Source organism: Panthera pardus, unplaced genomic scaffold (assembly GCF_024362965.1).
Source record: "Panthera pardus isolate Hobbes unplaced genomic scaffold, ASM2436296v1 HiC_scaffold_26, whole genome shotgun sequence".
Lineage (NCBI taxonomy): Eukaryota > Metazoa > Chordata > Mammalia > Carnivora > Felidae > Panthera > Panthera pardus.
Genome location: NW_026526832.1, coordinates 5,340,514 through 5,362,464, shown reverse-complemented (window position 1 = coordinate 5,362,464; position 21,951 = coordinate 5,340,514). Strand labels below are relative to the sequence as shown.

At 39.8% G+C, this 21,951-nt stretch overlaps 1 protein-coding gene across 5 annotated transcripts in view; it reads right to left on the bottom strand.

Annotated features, from left to right (window-relative positions):
• Window positions 1-21,951, bottom strand: part of NPHP1 (nephrocystin 1) — a 59,221-nt gene that overhangs the window by 31,977 nt on the left and 5,293 nt on the right. For 3 of the 5 annotated variants that reach the window (XM_019445542.2, XM_019445534.2, XM_019445507.2), the window contains exons 3-11: window positions 18,264-18,324; window positions 16,748-16,872; window positions 14,503-14,731; window positions 14,100-14,201; window positions 10,696-10,796; window positions 10,338-10,380; window positions 8,713-8,800; window positions 7,028-7,122; window positions 4,869-4,997 (exon numbers count right to left, since the gene is read on the bottom strand). In XM_019445542.2, the coding sequence (XP_019301087.2) occupies window positions 4,869-4,997; window positions 7,028-7,122; window positions 8,713-8,800; window positions 10,338-10,380; window positions 10,696-10,796; window positions 14,100-14,201; window positions 14,503-14,731; window positions 16,748-16,872; window positions 18,264-18,324 (973 nt within the window). The remainder of the gene's footprint in view (window positions 1-4,868; window positions 4,998-7,027; window positions 7,123-8,712; window positions 8,801-10,337; window positions 10,381-10,695; window positions 10,797-14,099; window positions 14,202-14,502; window positions 14,732-16,747; window positions 16,873-18,263; window positions 18,325-21,951) is intronic. The other 2 variants (XM_019445515.2, XM_019445526.2) reach the window with 2 other exon arrangements.

Genomic DNA, 21,951 nt, shown 5'->3' with positions numbered 1-21,951 from the left:
GGACGGAGAGAGAGAGGGAGACCCAGAATGCGAAGCAGGCTCCAGGCTCTAAGCTGTCAGCAGAGAGCCTGATGTGGGGCTCAAACTCACACACCATGAGGTCATGACCTGAGCTGAAGTCAGATGTTTAACTGACTGAGCCACCCAGGCACCGCTGCAGTATTTATTTTTAAAATAACAGACTACTTTTGGGGCACCTGGGTGGCTCAGTCGGTTAAGCACCCGACTTCGGCTCAGGTCATGATCTCACAGTTCATGGGTTCGAGCCCCGCGTCGGGCTCTGTGCTGACAGCTCGGAGCCTGAAGCCTGCTTCTGATTCTGTGTCTCCCTCTCTTTCTGCCCCTCCCCTGCTCACGCTCTGTCTCTCTGTCTCTCAAAAATAAATAAATGTAAAAGAAAATTTTTTTAAATGATAGACTACTTTTAATGAGAAGTCTTAGGTTTACAGAAAATTGAACAGAAAGTACTCATTTTTTATTTTAAAAGAAGTTAGAGTACTTATTACAAACTCGGAGGCTTCAATAGAATTAGGTGATAAGGCCATGGGTGTCTGTTATGCTATTCTCTGCACATTCCTTTTTTTGTTTGTTTTATTTATTTATTTTGAGAGAGTGTGTGCTGAGTGGGGGAGGGGCAGAGAGAGAGAATCCCACGCAGGCTGAGCACTGCCATCGCAGAGCCTGACATGCAGTTTGAACTCACAAACCATGAGATCATGACCTGAGTTGAAACCAAGAGTCAAATGCTTAACCGATTGAGCCACCCAGGCACCCCTCTGCACATTTCTATGTTTAAAATTGTTCATATTTTTAAAAATATTGTTAATTCCAATAAAAATAAGGTGAGTATAAAATAGATCTAAAAGGAGACAGGTAAACAAATTGGAAAATTATAATGTTCCAAGATCTGAAAGATTCTAAATGTAAGCTACAGGCTTGCTTTCTATTTCTCTTATTGGCAAAACAGATGGGTAATTAGTGGATGTATTATTTCTTAGTGAGTACTTAAGGGTTTTTAATTCATGTTTTAAAGGGGTGAAATATACAATGGTGGTGATTCTGAAATGTGTTAAACATATCAGACAAGTTAAAAGAAACATACAGTGAACTCTCATATACTCATCACCTAGATTTTACCATTAACATCTTACTATCCTTGCTTTATCACATATATCATCTGTCTATCCCTCAATTCATCTTATTTTTTGATGCGCTGCAAGCCTGCAGACATTAGCAACCTCTCTCTAAACTAGCACGCATATCATTAACTAGAGTTCATTTTTTATTCACAGTTATTTTTTGACGTAAAATTTAATATAATGAAATTTACAAACCTTATTTTTATTTTATACATAACGTCCAATGTGGAGCCAGGAAAGTGGACTGGCTAGGGATCATAGGTCCTGAGGCACGACACAGTGAGTGCTGTCAGTGGAGGCCTGGTGAGGAGCATGAACTTCTCTCAGGGCCCCAGAGTCAGGAAGCACACTGTCCCCCCAGGGATGTGAATAGAAGCCAAGTGAGGAACCTGGACTTCCATTCTCACCTGGGGTGGTGAGGTGCCACCTACCTTCCCTTGACAGCATGGTGTCAGGGGCCTGCTAAAACAGAAGTTAAAATAAGATCCAGAAACCCATAATACCCAAAATGTCCACGATACAATTGAAAAATCACTCATCATACCAAGAACCGGGAAAACCTCAGCTTGAATGAGAAAGGACAATCAACAGATGCCAACGCTGAGATGACACAAATGTTGGAATTATCTGACACCTGAAAAGCAGACACCTAAAAATACTTCCATAAGCAACTATGGACATGTTTGAAACTAATTTAAAATACAGAAAGAGATACAAACTCTCAACAAAGATATGGAAGATAAAAATGAACAACCTGGCGGAAATTCTAGAATTGAAAAACACAATAACCAAGGTGTGCACAAACACACACAACTCACTGGACAGACTCAAATGTTGAATAAAAAAGCAAAGAATCAGGGAACTTGAAGGTAGGAAAATAGAAATTATGCACTATGAGCAACTAAGATAAAGCTGATGGGAAAAAAAAAAATAAGCAGAGCCTCAGGAACCTGTGGGATTATAACAAAAGATCTCACATTCCTGTCATCAGAGTCCCAGAAGACAGTCTGGAGCTAGAGAAGTATTCAAGAAAATTATGGCTGAAATATCCCCAAATTTGCCAAAGGACATAAGCCTATAGTTTAAGAAGCTGAGCAAACCTTAAACAAGATAAACCCAAGAAATCCATGCCCAAGTACATCATAAACATATAAAAACGAAACCCATATGTCTTGAAAGAAATAACACCTAGATTTACCAATAAGGGAACACCAATTCTAGTGACAGTGGATTGCCATTCAGAAGCCATAGAACGAAGGGGCACAATATTTCTCAAGTGCTGAAAGAAAGAAAGAAAGAAAGAAAGAAAGAAACAAATAAAGAAAGATAGAAACAAAGCAAGAAACAAAGAAACAAAGAAAGAAACAAAGAAAGAAAGGAGGAAAGAAAGAAAGGCCAAACCATAATTCCATATCTAGTGAAAATATGCCTCAGGAATAAACGGGCAACAGGCATTTTTGGATAAAGAAAACCAACGAGAATTTGTAGCCAGCAGAAAGAGTGGTTAAAGGAAATTCTCTCAACAGTAAGAACATGTTAAAATCAGGAAACTTTTAACGTTAGGAAGGAAGGAAGAACAATGGAAAGAGTAAAAATAAGGATAAATACAACAGATTGTCTTCCAAGTTTTCTAAATTATGCTTGATGGCGGAAGTAAATATAATATTGTGTGATGTGGTTCTTGATGGTTCTAGAGTTAAAACCAGAGTTCCTGTGGTTCTAGAGTTAAACCTAGAGTTCTTATGGTTCTAGAGTTCAAACTCTACATAGAGTTTTAACAATAATGCTTTTATTGTTTTTATTCCCTAGAAGTAGGGAAGCACTCTTAGGTAAATAGCACAAGTATTTATATAACTATTAACTATCATCTCTAATTTGTCAATTGGAACTTTGACATAGATTAGTTACATAAATTCCCTTCTATTATTTTTAATGAATAACTTCTAATATCTTGATATGTTAGATCAATAAAATTCCAGTCTTTAGGTTCTCATTCATGAGCATAGGGAGAGGGAAAGTGAAATATCAAACCAGATCTAAGCAAAGAAGGCAATTCATCGTTTTTTGGTCGCTGATGACACCTACTGGCTTATTAATGGCAGCGTTTTGTGCAGGGTGTGTAGAAATGAGGGAGGATCACTGGAATCACCCGGTTCATTTATTTATTCCCAGTTCAGAAAGAAAGAAAGGCACTGGGAGCTGCAAGCAGACTCAGCACGAGTGAAGCTAAACCCACAAACTCCTCCAAATCTGATCAGCTCTCAGTGCTCCCTATCTCATTGAGTGTCACCACCAACTGCCCGGATGTGGAAGCCAGAGACCTAGTGGCATGTTTGACACCCCGCTCTCCCTCACCCTCCATCTGCAAGCCAGCACCAAATTGTGGTTTTTACGGTCTACGTATCCCTGTAGCCACGGTTCTCCTCTCCGAGATCTCCACTTCCCCAGACTAAGGTATCCGCTTCATATCTCATCTAGCCACATTTATGTTCTATGTATTTTCTAAGTGCTGTACTATTATATTAACTCATTTCATCCTCACATGGACCCTAAGAGATGTGTACCAGATGAGGAAATGAGAGAAGAGTAGGGCCAAGTAATTTGGTCAGCATCCCACACCAAGCTGGTGGAGCCGAGGTTAATCTGGGGCAAATGACTGACTCCAAGTTTTGTTTTCTTGGAGGCGCCACGGGCTGCCCTTTGACCACCACACTGTGCCAAAGACCCCAAATGGTCTACTCATGTCCTTCCGGCCCCCCTTGTAATTCATCTCCAAAGAAGAGCCAGAGATATTCCCAAAGTGTAAATCTAAACTCTGTCACTTCTTCCAATGACTTCACTGTCTTTAGGATAAAGACAAAACTCCCTTACATCATGGCTTACAGTGTCTCATACCGTGTTCCTGATGTCTCCCATGTCACCCCATCCCACACTTCCTCTTGCCTCTCTCCACTTGGCCACACTGGCTTTCCCGAGTCCTTCCCCACCAGGGCCTTTGCCTGTGATGTTCCTTTGGCCAGGCTCCTCTTCCCTTTTCCCTTCGCCTTCTAAAGGCCTCTTCGTCCATAGATCTCAACCCGAGAACCCCCTCTCAGGAGGGAGCTTAGACTCTCAACATGAGAATTCTTTTCTAACGCAGCTAGTGCTGTAAACTTCTCTCTAAGCAATATTTTGTTAACATCCCACAAATTACAAATTCCATCTAAGCACCGTATTTAAGCCGTGTCTCACAAACAAATCAATTAATTTTGCAAGAGTCATGAAAAAGGACACAAGCAAACTTTGTAAGGTGCTGGTAATGCTCCATGTCTTGATCTGGATGTTGATTATACAGGTGTACATTTGTAAAACATAAAATACTCTGTACACTCAAGACCTGAACTATATACGATACTAGAAGACAGGCATCAGTACCTTTTTTTGTAAGTGAGAAATCTAAGGCTCAGAGGAGTTAACTGGGACATATACACCAACACCATACACTTGGCAACTGAAAGAGCCAGGAATTAAACCTATGCCATCAGAGCCTTACAGTTTGCACTCTACCACATATAATTTTATATGTACACATAAACATACAGAGAGAGAGAGAGAGAGAGAGAGAGAGAGAGAGAAATTGAGAGAGAGACAAACAGAAAGACAAACTCAATGCAGTACATGTTTAATATGCAGCATTAACAAAGTATTCTCCTATCCTGATTGATCTGTTTTACTCCTCAGTAAGCTCACCTTATTTCCATCAAACAGACAGAGGCTAACATGTCTGCTGAGCACCTGGATGCTTGTTCCTGGAAGAGGAATCATTTTACAGCTCCAGAGGGTCAGAATGAATGAAACACGACTTGGTATTGACTTAATCTGAGAAAAAAAATTGGTTATAAAAACAGGGTTTACTTTATGACTTATAAGACAAATTCATTTTCAAAGCATTTTTAATAAATACTTTAAATGCACACAGAATAAAAAAGGATGAAAGAAAAACATTTACACATAAACATATGCACACAAGGAAGGTTTCAATAGTCCATTCCACTTAAATAAAAACCTTTGGTAAAATTTCCATAAATCTTTCTATTTGAAACATTTGCATTGGGGGGGAGGGGTAAATGCATAAAAATCATAATGAAAAAATAGTACAACTAGGTAAAACGTATGACCTGATCATGGAATCAGTGCATTCCAGGTTCATTCTTACAATTCATTCCTATATAACATAGGTAAGTATAGAAGGTCACCACAGCATAGTAACCAATGACACCTGACATTAATATCCGGCTGGCTCCTCCTCGTTTTAATTCCAAGCATTTACCTACATTGCTTCTTGGCTTCTCATACAGATGCTTTGATAGAATGCACTGACCATTGGATATGATATTCAGTTCTACTTCACAAGTATAGTTCAGAATGTCAATAAATAAATTGGCACTCTGGTTTCTTATTTAAAGACATCTTTGATTCTTAACATTCTGCTTGATGGTCATGAGCCTTTCCATTTAAGTAACATTTTTTTTAATGTTTATTTGTTTTAGGGAGAGAGAGAGAGAAACAGAGTGCCAGTGAGGAAGGGGCAGAGAGAGAGAGAGGGAGACACAGAATCCGAAACAGGCTCCAGGCTCTGAGCTGTCAGCATAGAGCCGGACACGGGGCTCGAATTCATGAACTGTGAGATCATGACCTGATGTGAAATCAGACGCTTAACCGACTGAGCCACCCAGGAGCCCCTCATTTAAATAACTTATATCATTGAAAAAATAAGGCAATATCTAACAGCTTGTCACATTTTCAATTTAAGAAATAAGAGCTGAAGGGGCACCTGGGTGGCTCATTTGGTTAGGCGACCGACTTTGGCTCAGGTCATGATCTCGCATTTGGTGATTTTGAGCCCCGCGTCGGGCTCTGTGCTGACAGCTCAGAGCCTGAAGCCTGTTTCGGATTCTGTGTCTCCCCCTCTCTCTACCCCTCCCCTGCTCATGCTCTGTGTCTCTCTGTCTCTCAATAATAAATAAACGTTAAAAAAATTTTTTTTAAATAAAAAAAAGAAATAAAAGCTGAATATTTAGTTCTCTGGGTACAAGTTCATAAAATTAAATGCCCTTCATGCAGGTTCTAGTACACTAAACAGACCAAATGCAACATTATTATTGACTTGAAATAAAAGACACTTTATACACTAAGGAGGTTCCAGGCAAAGTTCAGGTTGAGAGGAGAAAATTCTACACCACTCTCCCCGCAAAACCTAACCACGCTGGGTCCTCTTATTTTTCCCTTGAGGCTCTGAAAAAGGGAGGGAGAGAGGGCAGAAGGTCAACGGGAAGGGGGGTGATGTGCTCTAATGTGGTTCAACTCTGCTAAAAGGGAGGAGGCTAGAATTAAATATAAAGACTATTTCCCACTTCAAATGCTCAGAATACCAGGAATCCTTTACTCCAAGCTCTCCCCAAAACAAGTATAATCATAAAAGACTTGGAACTTCCTCATTCCAAGTTACTCCAACACTTACTGAGTTATCATGTGCCAGGCACTGTTCTAAGCCCTTCACACATATAATGTAATTCAGTAACCCTATGTTGGAACTATTATTATTAGCATTCCCTTTTCTTCAGATGAAGAAATTGAGGCAAAGAATGATTCAGAGAGATACCTAGTATTATTTCCTTTGTAACAATGGGAGAAGAGAGCAACAGAGAAGATAAATAAAATAAAGTCAAGATAACAAATCCACGTTTTGTCTTAGCAATGAAGTTATCACTGAGTGTTTAAAAATTAAAATACAGAAACAATTTTTTTTATTTTCAATACTGCATTAATCAATTTACATGTTATTCACATACTTGCAACCATGATAAAATCTGGAAAGGTGTAATTTTATTGATAGCGACCATACTCACCGTGCCTGCTTTAGCATCCCACATTAGATCTCTGAAGGCCAGCTGTGAAGGAGTGAGCTCTGGTTGTAAGAAGTAACTTGCTTGAAATTGATTCCCTGCAAAACCAAGTTTTCCTTTATTTTCTTACAAAGAAAGGAATGAAATCCTAAGCCAAAAATCTATAATGCTGTGCCACAAATTTAGGAAACAGACATCCAAAATGCCAAGCTACCTACTGGAACTTGCTTTCTAAGGCATATATGCCGATGGAGATTTATTTATGTGTAAAAACAACAGTAGAAAATATAGAAGCACATAAGGGCTGATCTTAAAGCAGTTTTAAGAAAGATCTCAGTGGGTTAGGGGAGATGGGCTAGATAGGAGACGGGTATTAAGAAGGGCACTTGTGAGCACCGAGTGTTTTATGTAAGTGATGAATCACTAAATTCTACTCCTGAAACCAATATTGTACTGCATGTTAACTAAAATTTAAATAAATAAGAAAAGAAAAACTCCTGTTACTAGAGTACATCTCTGCAATATAGCTGGTTAAAAAGGAGAGCTTCAGAAAAAAACAAAACAAAACAAAACAAAAACTTTTAGGCCAGTAACATGCCCTGTCATGAAGATGATCCATTCAAATGTTTTTGTAAAATGCAGAAAATCTGTGAATACCTTTTAGAAAAATATATAATCATTAATTTCGTTTCTTAAGACAAAATCATTTTTATAGCGTTCTCCCATACATTAGTTGTGAAGAATACTGATTATAAAATCATTTATTCATTTGAGAAATCATTTCTGAGTTCCCACTGTGTGCCAGGCACTCTGCTAAGACCTGCAAATACTCACAAAGTATGTGAGTCAGAGAAATACAGCCCCTGCCCTCATTAGTTTACAGTTGAGTGGGGGAAATAATAAAAACAAAATAAGTAGAAGAGGTTAAGTAAAATAATTATAAATTAACGTAGGTCCATAAAGCGTGCTCAAGCGGAAGGGTGTAGGGGGCACCTACATTAGTCAAAGGAGGCCTCTCCAGGAAGGTGGAATTGCCCCTGGGATGGATGCAAAGGATGGGAAGGAGCTGCGCATTCAGGGAGGGCTGAGAGCCTTGCAGCAGAGGAACTCAAAGCAGCCCTTCCACAGATAACACAACACTTCAGGCTATACAGGAGATCCTCCCCAACATTATTTCTCTTTACCGAGCTTACGGGCAAATGTTGTCAAGTACAGAGAAATCCAAGAACGAATAAGAAAACGGAAATGCGAGTGGATAATAGCTCTTCAGAAAAGTCTTTCTGTGAAGAAATGGAGAGAAAGGGAGGCTTTGGCTAGAATGAGGGAGGGTGAGAAGGGCTGGTTTTCTTAAAAGGTGCAGGTATCAGGTGTGCTGGTACTATGACGAGGGAAGAAGCCAGTGTGGGGAAGGGCGGCAGGCTGCAGATACACGAAAGGGCTAACAATTAAGAATCATTGTTTTTGAAATAAAGCAAAGGGACTAAAACCCAGAGCACACAGGCTGGCGGCTGACAGGGTCAGGGATCCTTCCTCCACTGTCACAGGAAAGATGAAGGAAAAGATGAGCACCAAAGAGATGTGATATTCAACATCCTTTTAAGCAACTCGTTTTGGCTAAAACCAGAAAATAAATCCCAAAGCCTGACTGCTTAACTACAAATTTGTGGTGGCTCACAGACGCGCGTTACCTTCCTCCAGAAGCTGGAAGAGCATGGAAGGCCTGAACCCTGAGGGAATAGCTCCCATTGTGGTTAGCACATCAATAGTGTTTATCTGCTGGAGACAGTAAAAACCAAAATCAGTTGCTTGTTTTCATTCGTGTCTCCTCACCTCTATAATACTTTCTCTTATTGCTATAGCAACTACAACCCAAAGTAGGAAAACACAAACATGCAGACTTCAGTGGACAAATACAGCAACTTAGCCCCAAATTCCTGAGGATGCCATCATCGAATCCTGGCCTCTCCCAAGGACCTAAGCCCTACGCAGTGCCCAGCTCTGAGCTCCAGACCAGCTGTTTCCTGTACATCTTTCATCAAAATGTCCCTCCTCCTGTCCTGCTCTACAGTGTGCTGCCACGTAACAGGTGAGTTAACGTCGTAAACTGATACACACTGAAGAATTCATGTCTTTTTTTTGTATATGTGTACACACACACATACATACACAAGTACGTCCATGTAAGTGATACGTGGTGTAAAAGGTCAGAAAGGATATTTACTAAACTATTAATGGTGATTACTTCTGGGAGGAAAGGAGTGGATTTTCACTTGGTTATGTAACTTTTTAAAATGATAGGAATGGGGGGGCACCTGGCTGGATCAGTCAGTTGACTGTCTGACTCTTGATGTCAGCTCAGGTCATGATCTCATGGTTTGTGAGTTTGAGCCCTGCATCTGACAGCCTAGAGCCTGTTTGGGATTCTCTCCCCCTCCTCTCTCTCTGCCCCTACCCTGATCATGCTCTCTATCAAAATAAATAAACTTAAAAAAAAAAACTTTTAAGGGGCGCCTGGGTGGCTCAGTCGGTTGAGCCTCCGACTTCGGCTCAGGTCATGATCTCGCCCTCTGTGGGTTCGAGCCCCGCGTTGAGCTCTGTGCTGACAGCTCAGAGCCTGGAGCCTGCTTCCGATTCTGTGTGTCCCTCTCTCTCTGCCCCTCCCCTGCTCATGCTCTGTCTATCCCTCTCTGTCAAAAAGAAATAAAACATTAAAAAAAAATTTTTTTTGAACCCAAACTTTTTTTTTTAATTTTTTTTTTTTTAACGTTTATTTATTTTTGAGACAGAGGGAGACAGAGCATGAACGGGGGAGGGTCAGAGAGAGGGAGACACAGAATCCGAAGCAGGCTCCAGGCTCTGAGCTGTCAGCACAGAGCCCGACGCGGGGCTCAAACTCACGGACCGCGAGATCATGACCTGAGCCGAAGTCGGCCGCTTAACCGACTGAGCCACCCAGATGCCCCTAAACCCAAACTTTTAAATGATAGGAATATGGATAATTTCTCACTTTTTTGAGCTTTTTAGAATTTTTCATATCTACTGGAATTTAATATCTTTACCCAAATGATAGAAAACTCAGGCAGAATCAATAAGAAATAGTTGCAAGCCCTCAATTCTACTCTTCTTACAGAAGAGGCCTAATGAGACATATTACATGAACCGTATGTTTTATGCTCTGTACATTTCGTGTCCTGTACCCTGTTTAAGATCCAAAGCTATCTTCCAAAGTCTCCATCCTGTTTTGAATCTGAACTCTATCAGAACTATTAGGTAACAAAACAGGACATCGTTTAACAGGACAGGCAATACCAACCTCTGAGATAGCTTTTCGGACAGCATTCCAATGAGAATCAGTTCTGGGGGAGAAAAAAAAGCAAGGTGAATGCACAGACAGCCCACGACTATTTACGCAATTAGCATCATTAATCAAAGAACAAAATATTTCATTGTCAGTGAGTTCTAAAAACTTAGAAGTCTCTAAAAGAAACCGAGATAGAAAAATATCATGCACTAAAAACAAAATTAAAGTAGTACTGAAGCAAACAGTAATATGAAAAGCCCAGTTCTCAAAATGCAAGTTATCTCCATTTCAAGAGATTCTTGAACTATTTACAATAGTAAAAAATAAAAAGTTCCTTAAACTCACTTTGATATCCTTTCCCACCTTTTACCTTTGTTTAACTTCTGCCCCTTCTGCTGTTTGGTCCCCCACCTCTGTATCTTCTTCGCTGCCTTCTTCACTTGAGTCTTGGCCTTCTTCTTTATTATAGGGCTGAAAAATTATTGAAATATCAAGTGCTTTTTATCTCATGCAAAAATCAACCAATAAAAGACTTTCAGAAAGGGTCAACTATTGACAGGAATGTACACGGTGGGTATAATAAGAAATCAGTGGGAAAACTGTTTCAACACATTGTTGATAGCTTTGCTAGTTGAAAAAATTCCAAGGATAGAGGTAGAGAGCAAGTTTAATCAAAATAAATTCCAGATGGAAATTATTCCAATGGAAACAAAGAAGACAGAAATAAAAGAACTAGAAAAGAAGAAAATAATCTTGAGATGGGGAAGGCCTTTCCAATTACAATACCAACACCAAAAATCATAAATGACATGGAAATACTGACAGATTTAGCAACATAAAAGATAAACATGGTTGAAGGTCACCAAAGAAAATCTCTATCACAGATTTCCAAGGGTTAATACCCTTATTCTGAAAATATTACAAACCTCTTATAAATCACAATTTTTTAAAATCTTAGAAGAACGGCCAAAAGAACTAAAAAAAGGCAATTTACAAAGTAGAAGTAGAGATGGCCAGAAAGCATAGTAAATGATGCTCAACCTCACTGGCAGCACAATGAATGCAGATAAAAACCAACAACGAGCTTCTTTTTGCCTTACCGCCATGGCGTAAAGATTGGGGGCAGCCATCACAGGCACATGCGTAGGGAAACAAGTACTCTCAGAGGCTGGGGACGGGAGTACAAAGAGGCAGAACTTTGCTGAAGGGCAAACTGGCACATTAAATCAAAATATAAAGGCGTAAACCTTTTGCACCAGCAATGAACACCTAGGACTTTATCTGAAGGGGATAAATCAGACGAACCTACAAAGACGTTCTGTGTAGATTGATCACCACATAGGCTGGTACCTACTGTCCACCATTTCTTTTGTAACAGAATCCCTGATTTTAGCAATGAGCCAGCTAGAAGTCTACGTATTCCAAACCCTGCTTGCAGCTGAGTGTTACCAGGAGACTCCATTCTGATCAAGGAGATATCACTGGAAGTTTTTTTTGCGTAAATTCTAGGAAATCGTCTTAAAAAGATAGCAGCTCATGCCTTTTAGTCCCCTTTCTTCTTTCGCTTCCTGGAATCATTAAAAGATCTAGCAGCCAACTTAAACTAACGAGATAACCCTTGGAAGGGCTGCCTCCCACTTAAGTACAGAGCGAAATATTAGATGGGGTGTTCAATATGCTTTGATTGCTGGCCTCCACACTTCTTCCATGCGTAAGAGAAATATGCTTCTACCTTATTTAAGCCATTATTTGGGGGGTCTTTTGTATCTCATAGTGGAAGCTAATCACAGCTCCGTGCAACATAGTTCTCATAGGTTGGAAACAACATGTACATCTACCTGAAATTGGAACACTATGCTACCATTGAAAAGATGATCTAACTTGAACCGTGCAATACAGCAGCCATTGCCATGTGGGACTACGGACACTTGAAGTGTGACCAGTTCACACGGAGATGGGCTGTTTGGGTGTAAAACACACATTGGAATTTGAAGACTTGGTATGAAAAAAAAAAAGGAAAGATTTTTTAATATTGATTATAGGTTGAAATGATAATATTTTGATATATTAGATAATATAAATATGCTATTAAAAATCACCTGTTTCTTTTTCTTTTTTAATGTTTATTTATTTGAGAGAGAGAGAGTGGGGGGAGGGAGAGGCAGGGAGAGAGGGAGAGAGAGGATCCCAATAAGGCTTCTCTGTGCTGTCAGCACAGAGACCAACACGGGGCTCAATCTCACAACCTGAGCTGAAATCAAGAGTCAGAGGCTTAACTGACTGAGCCACCCTTTTTTAGGTACTTCCTTTTTTCCTTTTTTTAAATGCATGTCATATAATAAATATACATATATGATATATATACAATGAAATATTAAAAAGAAAAATATATATATATATATATTTGGTCTTTATTCCCAGTTCTTGGCAAGAGTTCCTAAAACTCTTGGAATTTCCTGAGTGACAGGAATGTCTGATGTTATTCCTCATAAGTCCCTTTCAATCAGACTTGAGTTTATTCTTGACGTAATGCGGTGGGGTGGGTGGGGTGGGGGGCAGGGTGCCAGAAGAACCAATCATGTGATTAGAAGGTTGGAACTTTCAGGGCACCATCCCACCAGCCCTCTCACCTTCGGGGAGGATAAAGGAGCAGGAAACTGAATTCTATCACCAATGGCCATTTAATCAATCATGGCTATATAATAAAACTTCCATAAAAACCCCGAAAAGACAGGGTTTAGGGAGCCTTCCAGGTCGGTGACCACTTTGAAGCGTTGTACTGGTGGGCATGGGAAGTCTGGAGGGGGGTGGTGCCCAGACCAGAGAGGGTACGGGTAGGAAGATCCAGGTGGCACTCTCCCCATGTCCCAATACCTTGCCTATCCGCCCCTTCCATTTGGCTGTTCCTGAGCTGTAGCCTTTATAATAAACTGGTAAACACAAGGAAGGTGTTTTCCTGAGTTCTGTGAGTCCCTCCAGCAAATTATCAAACCTGAGGAAGCGTGTATGGGAACTGAATCTACAGCTGGTCGCTCAGAAGTACAGGCCCCTGGGACTTGTGACTGGCATCTGAATTAGGGCAGCTCGTGGGGTGAGCCCTTAACTTGAGGGGTCTGCGCTAACTCCAGGAGTTAGCGTCAGAATTGAATTGAATTGTTTGGACACCTGGTTGGTTGCAGAGAGCTAGTGTGGAAAAACAACACATATTTGGTGTTAGAGAAAAATCACACTATTAGTGTTAGAAATGGCGTCAGAAAACAAAGGCATCTCAGTGTGGTCATGAGAAAACTTAAAACCGCATTTCTAGTTTGCATTATTTTTCCATTGGACAGCACCGATCCAAACACATATCTCTATATATTGGCAAAGAAAATGACCATGCTATATAGTGAAACATTAAAAAGAAATAGGTTGCAAGCATGTATATAGCATGTTTACCTCCTAGTAAGGGATCATATATTAGCGGAAGTTAACCCAAAGTTAACTGTGGTTTCGTTTGACAACAAACAATAAGCTCCTATTAATTTTTATGATCAGCATTAATCCACAAAGCACTTTCATTGTGTCATAACCAAGGCCTTACCTGCACAACGGCACTGCACAGGTCCCCATGACTGTTAAAACAAGATTTTGCCAGTCCCTGTCCCTCTAAAATTAAAGTAAATTCTGTATCAACTCATTCACCGGTCAACTGATAAAAGAATAGAGCTTAATATTTTATTAAAAATGCAAGAAAAGTTTTGAAAAAAGGAAGAATAAACAAAAAAGACTAACCTCCAAGTAGGTTCTGGGAATGAGACCTTTGTTTCCTTTGGTATTCTTAGCTATCCACCAACCATCAGGTTTTTTTTCAATTACAAGGAGAATTTCTCCCTTCTTAAATCAAAACAAGTAAAAAATGCTAAATTAAAATTTACCCCTAACTCAGGAATTATCCACATTGAAACTACTTTCAAAAATAGAATAGCATTTAATTTTACTATTTTACTACCAGGTAACATTGACAACATAATCTCACATGACTACTGCCTGTAAATCATAAGTTATACTTATTTTATTAAAATAGATTGAGTCTTTAAAAACGATACCAGGAATATGTAATATAGATATATAAAGTTTTCTTATTCTGTTAGGTATGCATAACTATCCTTAGGTTAGGTTCTAGTCTTGTTTCTACCTTAAATGTAAGGTCCCCAGCTTGCTGAGCAGTAAAATCTCCAATAGCAATGTATTCTTTGCTTGTGGCCTGTTGCTGGGATTCATGTTCCTGTTTCTCTTCGTCTTCTGTTTCTTCTTCGTCCCCAGTTTCTTCACTTTCTTCTTCTTCATCATCATCCTCTTCTTCAGCTTCTTCAGCTTCTTCAGCAGAATTGTCATCTTCCTCTCTTTCAGGAAGTGCCCCAATTCTGTGAAAAATAATTCAGAGATAGGGATTACTTGAAGTAATGTGTAAGAACGGATCAACATAACTTCTACATATAGAAGATCTTGCCCATATTTGGAAATAAGTGCATGTCCCATATCCCTTATATGTTCTATTCTGTTCTTTGCATTCTTTTTTCTTTTTGTGCATATTTGAACGTTTTTTTTCTCTTTGGGTTCATTGATCTTTTCCTCTGTTGTATCCAATTTTCTGTTAAACCATTCAGTATTTTTTGTTCATTTCATATTTTATAAATTTGAGTTTCAGAATTTCCATTTGGTCTCTGTTAGTTGCCATTTCTCTGCTTGATTCCTCCCTATCCATCCAAGCTATCCATCTTTTCTAGCAAATTCTTTAACTAATTGAAAATAGTTGTTTTAGAGTTCTTATTTGTTAATTTTTGCATTTGGGTCATCTGAGCTTCTACTGATTATTTTGTCTCTTTATTATAAGACATTTTCTACCTTTTTGAATCTGTATTTAATCAGACTGAGAAATTTCTCAGCCACTATTTCACTAGACATTTTACAGTTGTACAATGTTCATTTATTTCCTACATTTGAATTTTCTTAAAATACTCTGCCTTTTTCTATTTCATCCTTATTTTCTTCTATTTTTAACATATTAATCATTATTTAGAAGTCCTTATCAGCTAACTATATTATCTAGTCAGATCTAGGTCTGCTTTTAGTTTTGTTTTGTTTTTTTATTAGTGGACATTGCGGATGAGACAGTTTGAGACTTCAGATTATGTCATCTTCCTTTACAGAGTGTTGAATTTTGTGCTGTTACACACTTAAATTATCATGCTCCTGTTAAGGTCTGGCTTTCGGCCTCGAGTTCTACTTCAGTTTTGTCTTTATTTCAAATCACAGTTCTTAGTATTAGGGCGTTTTCCTTACTCCTAGAGCATGGGCCTTCTGTGATCTCTACTAAATGCCTGAAGCATTCACCACTATCTCTTTACTCTAGCTAGGTACTAACTCCAATATTTTTCCAAGACTGTTTGACTTCCAGAATCTTTTAAGCTCTCAGTCTCCTAGCAGGTGTTTTCTGCCAATGCTTCTGGAATCATGCTCTGTGTAGACCAGGATTCCATTCAGATTTCTATAGTTGTCTCTTGCAACACCCTCCTCTCTTCCTACAAGTCCCACTGGCCTTGGCAACTCCAAAATTTGATCTCTGCCTCCTGAGCTCAGTGACACTGGTGTTTTCTGTTTAGGCTCTACCTTCCTGCACCACAGCCCATAAGTTTTCTCAGGGAGAGGGTCTGGGTAAATGTAGGACTCACTTCTTGTGCTTCCCTGTATTAAGGACATCAGCTGTTTTTGTAGATTTTGTCCAGATTTTGTGGTAAACAACCACAGTTGTTTATGGTAGGAAGGTTAAGTCCAAAACCAGCTACTTTGTCATTCTCAGTACTAGAAATCAGTGAAAATTCTAGAATCCTTGTATCTAAATCCTTCAGCATTTTCCCCAGGATATAGTGTAAAAGTATGGGAGTGGCACATGAAGAGTCTAAATAGTTAATTGTTTTCCTTCTTCCTTTCCACAAACTGGGTTGGTTTGTTTATACCATCAATTTTCTTTCTGCTTTGTAAAAGCTGTTATTAACATCCACTAAGGCAGAAAAGCAATGTATGTTTCTACCTCTAATATTTTAAGTTTATGAAGGAAGGAAATATGCAAATAATCCAAATAATTTCTTTTTACATATCAACACTGACATTAAAGCATCATCCTTATTTTCTAACATGTGTTTACTTAGTTGTTCGGATCTCTCCTTTGTCTCCCTAACTAAATTGACTGACTCCTACTTCTTTACATCTTTTATGGGATCTAAGACTTTCTACTATACACAAGAAATACATGTCAACTGATTATACTTGTCATCACCATTCATTTATATGTATACTCTTAATAGGTCTTTATTCTGAGTCAGACATTAAAACTGTTGGTGATAATGCCTGAGAGAAAGAAAGTAAAGAAAGAGGCATACTCAGTTATATTTTCTCTATTTATGGACACAGCAAGCTCCTGCAGTTGGTGGGTAAGCTTATCCAAAAGACTGTGTTCATCCTCTTTTTTCTGATTGTAGTTCCCAATAGGTGCCGGTTCATCAGCCTATGAGAGAATATAAGTTTATTTCACTGAAAAATTTCTTTCAATTTCCTATTATATTTATTTTAGAAGGAAAAAAAAACACTCTAGTAAGTTCTAGAAGACAAAGTAAATGTTAACACGAGACTAGGCCTACCTTAGAATAATATTAAAAGAAATGTAGATTATTATGTTGAAATGTAACCCAGATGAAAAAACAAAATGATACTCCTTGGTTTTTTGTTGTTTTCTTGCTAGCTAGAAAGTTTGTTTTTGTTGTTTTCTTGCTTGCTACCCTCTATGGTCAGTAAGAGCTAGGTTCCAGACAGAAGATAGGCTTTGGAGTCAAAAAGACATATGCCAATCCCAAGTTCGGAAACTGACTGGCAGTGAGACATTGAGAAAGCTGCTTCACTTTTGGGAGCCTCAGTTTCCTCACCTGTGAAACAGGATACTTAGATTTTTAAATTTAGGGTCAGCCTGACTCCTAAATTCAGGAGTTTTATGTCACTGGAGAATTTCAGAAGAAATGCTCAGATGCAGTAAAGGAGATTCATACACAAGCAGGGAGATGACTTTTAGATGCCCTCCACTTTACATGCTCTGTGAGACCCTGGCCCTGGACACTAAGCTGAATGAAGCTCAGGCTCATACTAAAAGAAAAAACCCTGAAGGGACTTCCAAGAGTAAATTCTAAACAGCCTTGGCTGTTTTCTGCAGAGTCACTGACATTAGAGCTGCCGTGTGATACAAGAAGCTTCTTTAGCACTTACGCTCCGGGCCAGATTATGTACTCTCCCCACAGTGTAATTAAAATTAAAACAACTCTACAAGGGAAGGGAAGCAAAAAGAATATAGAAACAGGGAGGGGGACAAAACATAAGAGACTCTTAAACACGGAGAACGGACAGAGGGTTGCTGGAGGGGTGGCGGGAGGGGGGATGGGCTAAATGGGGAAGGGGCGTTAAGGAATCTACTCCTGAAATCATTGTCGCACGATATGCTAACTAACTTGGATGTAAATTAAAAAAATAAAAAATAAAATAAAATAAAACGAAACGAAATGAAGTAAAATAAAATAAACAAAACCCAAAAAACAACTCTAGCCTGTAAAACATAAAACTTACACAATGCAAAAATAAAGATAACTTCTTCCTCGATCTTCTGAGTCCTCAGTGCTGGGTAAGTTCACCAAAGCTGAACTCTCCTCAGCATTTGGAGCCCTGGCTTTTCTGCTCCAAAGCACACCCTCAGCATGCCGGCAGGGCGAGTCAGCACGAGCCGCAGGTAGACTTCACCACCGCTAAAGCAAACCCAGGAACTTAACCACTCTAATGAATTCCACTTCACGAAAACATCGGGACAAAAACAGGGTTGGGTTTTTTTTTGGTAATATTATAAACCGTAACACTTACTTTGTTCAATTTTTGAAGAGCATCTTTATTTTCATCTATCGCCTGTTTTAATTGGATACACCTAAATTTTCAAAAAGAAAGGAAAAAAGTATGAATTTTTCTAATGTCAGACTAGACATTATTTCATGGAATCCATTATTTCATGGAATCATACATAAGTCTTTAAGCGGGCAAGGCGATTAGCTATTAGATGAATGATGTTAAAAAATTCACCTGTAACTGCCTTCCTACCCACCGGCTTGGGTGATACTCACGTGCTCTAAGGTACACAGGTATGACAGCCAAGGCTCAGAAAGCTTATGTGACTCTGAGCTTCGGTTTCCTATCTCTAAAATAAGGAAAGCACTGGACTTCAAACTGCTTCTTCAGCTCTGAAGTCCCATGAACTGAGGGCCTAGCCGAGAAGACATGAGTAATGGCGATAATATCCAAGTTTTACTGCCCACCAGGCACGGTGCCAGGCACTTCACGAGAGCACCACCTCCTTTGAGCCTCGTACCAGCTCTCACTCCGGTGGAAGGAAGTGAGGTTCTAAGGGGCGGCCACAGCTAGTCAGTGGTAGCGTAACACGCGAGGGCAGAGCTTAGGATTCTAGAGCCGGCCTCGTCCCACCACGGCACATTCCCCTTTTGAGCGTCGCCTGTGCAGACGGGTACGCTGTTTTGATTATTCCACAGACGGCTCATGTAATTTGGCTTAAGTCTTAGACCCAAATAAGAAGGATAAAAATGACTGAAAATGGGCTACATCTAATAGCGAGGGTTATCGAAATTCAAATGCTTTCTCAAACAATAACCTACAAGAGCCAATATTTTTTATGTGCTTTGAGTAATTGTTTTTTTCTCACAGAAGCTAATGACATGAAATAAGCAGGAAAAAAGGGGGCAAAAATCATTTGTGAAGGAGGCAGAAACGAGAAGTGAAAATATCAAACTGCGGTTGACCCTGTTAGTTACTTATCCCATCAGGGTCTACGCTGGCGGGGTCGGTCCCACACTGACACCTAAGTGCTCAGGACCCATCATGGGTGGGGTGGGTGTGTGGCCCAGCGCTGGCCGACAACACAAGAAAGAAGTATGTTGGGCGCTGTCTCCCATTTTATCCTCCCTGGTGCAGCACGTAAAGAATCCTTCACCCTTTCTGTTTTTAGATGCTGATGCTTGGGGACTCTGTAAAGGTGAAGGGAGCCATCGCCGACTAGATGAGGATGACAGAGCACAATGAGAGCAAGAGCTGGGCCTTGAGGACCTCACGAGCCACTCATCCACAGTGGGGGAACCTACTTCCAGACTTTTTGTGCAATGAGATTGACAGTAGAGCCCCTAGTTTTAACAGGCACCCTGTTACTCAGACTAAAAGGATCCTGAGACCTAGATTCAAAAATTTCTCTTCACCACCTCCTGAAGCCCCACCAAAACTGATGAAACATTTTAAAAGGTAATAAACCCTGAATGTAGGAGAATGAGAGAGAGACCACCTGTCAACAAGACATTTCAACAAATTTCTGCCGCATGGAAAAGAGATGGAAGCATGTTCTCGGAAGAGGCCCCTAAGAGGAAAAAGATCTGCCAAGGAGAGGATGCCACGATTTGGGTCAGCAGGTAGGAAGGATCGGGGAGAGAGGGGTAATTAAAGTGCGTCTAAGGGAATGTATTATGAAGTTCTACAGATGAAGACATCCACAATGGCTGGGATTTGCTTTATATATTAATTATGTTATGTCATTTTGTATTATGTTATGTTATATTAATCAAATGATATCCATAGCATCTAAGCTATAAAGGCAACCAATCATTTTTTAATGCTTATTGGGGGGGGTGGGGGAGGGCAGCGAGAAGGGGAGGGGCAGAGAGAGAGGCATAGGATCCGAAGCGTGTTCTGCGCTGACAGCAGAGTCTGATGTGGGGCTCAAACTCACGAACCATGAGACGGTGAGATCATAACCGGAGCTGAAGTCAGACACGTAACCCACTGAGCCACCCAGGTGCCCCTAAAGGCAATCAGTCTTAAGACAATCTAAGGGCTTTATATTATTTAGGGAGAGAGTAAAGATACTGATTAAGTTTAGATTTAGTTAAGGCCTTTTATAAGAAGTCTGATTTTTTAAAGAGTCTGTTCACAGAAAATCTGAGCCAGCTAGCTTCCCCTCTCTCTTATCTCACCCCCCTCTGCTGTCCCTCCTTACCAGAGGATTCATCTCTAAAAAACAAAATGAATGAATGGCCTGGGGAGAACTACAGCTGCCAAAGAAGTTTCCTGTACGCCAGGGTTAAAGCCCACTCTATTCTGGCACGGACACGCCTCAGCTTAACAGTTAGTTCCCAGCCCCCTGAAATTCTCTGCCCACGTACAAAGAATTTCACTCTCATTCAGGGGATAATACTGTAGGGAAGAGACCCTATACATACAATAGTAGAAGAATCCTGGACTGCCATCTAGAATAATCACACTAGTCCCTCATTTCTTAAATAAAAATGAATAACCCAAGGACCACCAGATACATTAAAGAAAACCAGCAACATGGATGGTCAAATTTAAGACTAACTGAAATTAAATAAATAAATAAGTAGTTGCGAGTCCAGAAGAACCAAAGACAAGAGAAATCCCCGGGTATAAACAAAAAGACAAAGAAATGAAAACTATTAATGGGGAGATAAGAGACCAAGAGGAATAGTCCAGAGGGTTTAATACCTCACTCAAAGGTTTTTCAGGAAGCAACAAACGGAAGTAGAAAAAAAAATCTTTTAGTAAAAGAAAATCTCTCAGAGCTTATGAGAGACAAGACGTTTCAAGTTGAAAAGACCCACTAAGTGTTTAGCAGGATAAAAAACAACACTTAAATAGGTTGTGATGAATTTCCAAAGCACCAAGGTGGAAGAGAAAAGCCCCACACAGGTCAATCATAAAGGAATATCATCATGGGGCCCCTGGGTGGCTCAGTCAGTTAAGCGTCTGACTCTTGATTTCGGCTCAGGTCATGATTTCATGGTTTGTGAGATCAAGCCCCATGTCTGATAGCACAGAGCCTGCTTGGGATTCCCTCTCTCTCTCTCTCTCTCTCTGCCCTTCCCCTGCACCCATGCTAGCGTGCATGCTCTCTCTGTCAAAATAAATAAATAAACATTAAAAAAATAAAGGAACTATCATCAAACTTTTCACATCGCTGAATGCAAAGAAAACCAACAATGTCCTCAAAGGTTTAAGTAGAAATGATTTTTATTTTATAACCAGACAATTAATCAAACATAAGGGCTAACTGACGTTCTCAGACATACAAATGTCAATGTGAATTTTTTTTAAATATATGAAATTTATTGTCAAATTGGTTTCCATACAACACCCAGTGCTCATCCCAAAAGGTGCCCTCCTCAGTACCCATCACCCACTCTCCCCTCCCTCCCACCCCCCATCAACCCTCAGTTTGTTCTCAGTTTTTAAGAGTCTCTTATGCTTTGGCTCTCTCCTACTCTAACCTCTTTTTTTTTTTCCTTCCCCTCCCCCATGGGTTCCTGTTAAGTTTCTCAGGATCCACATTAAGAGTGAAAACATATGGTATCTGTCTTTCTCTGTATGGCTTATTTCACTTAGCATCACACTCTCCAGTTCCATCCACGTTGCTACAAAGGGCCATATTTCTCAATGTGAATTTTTAAATGATTGTGACAGGGATCTCTTTACACACAAAGAA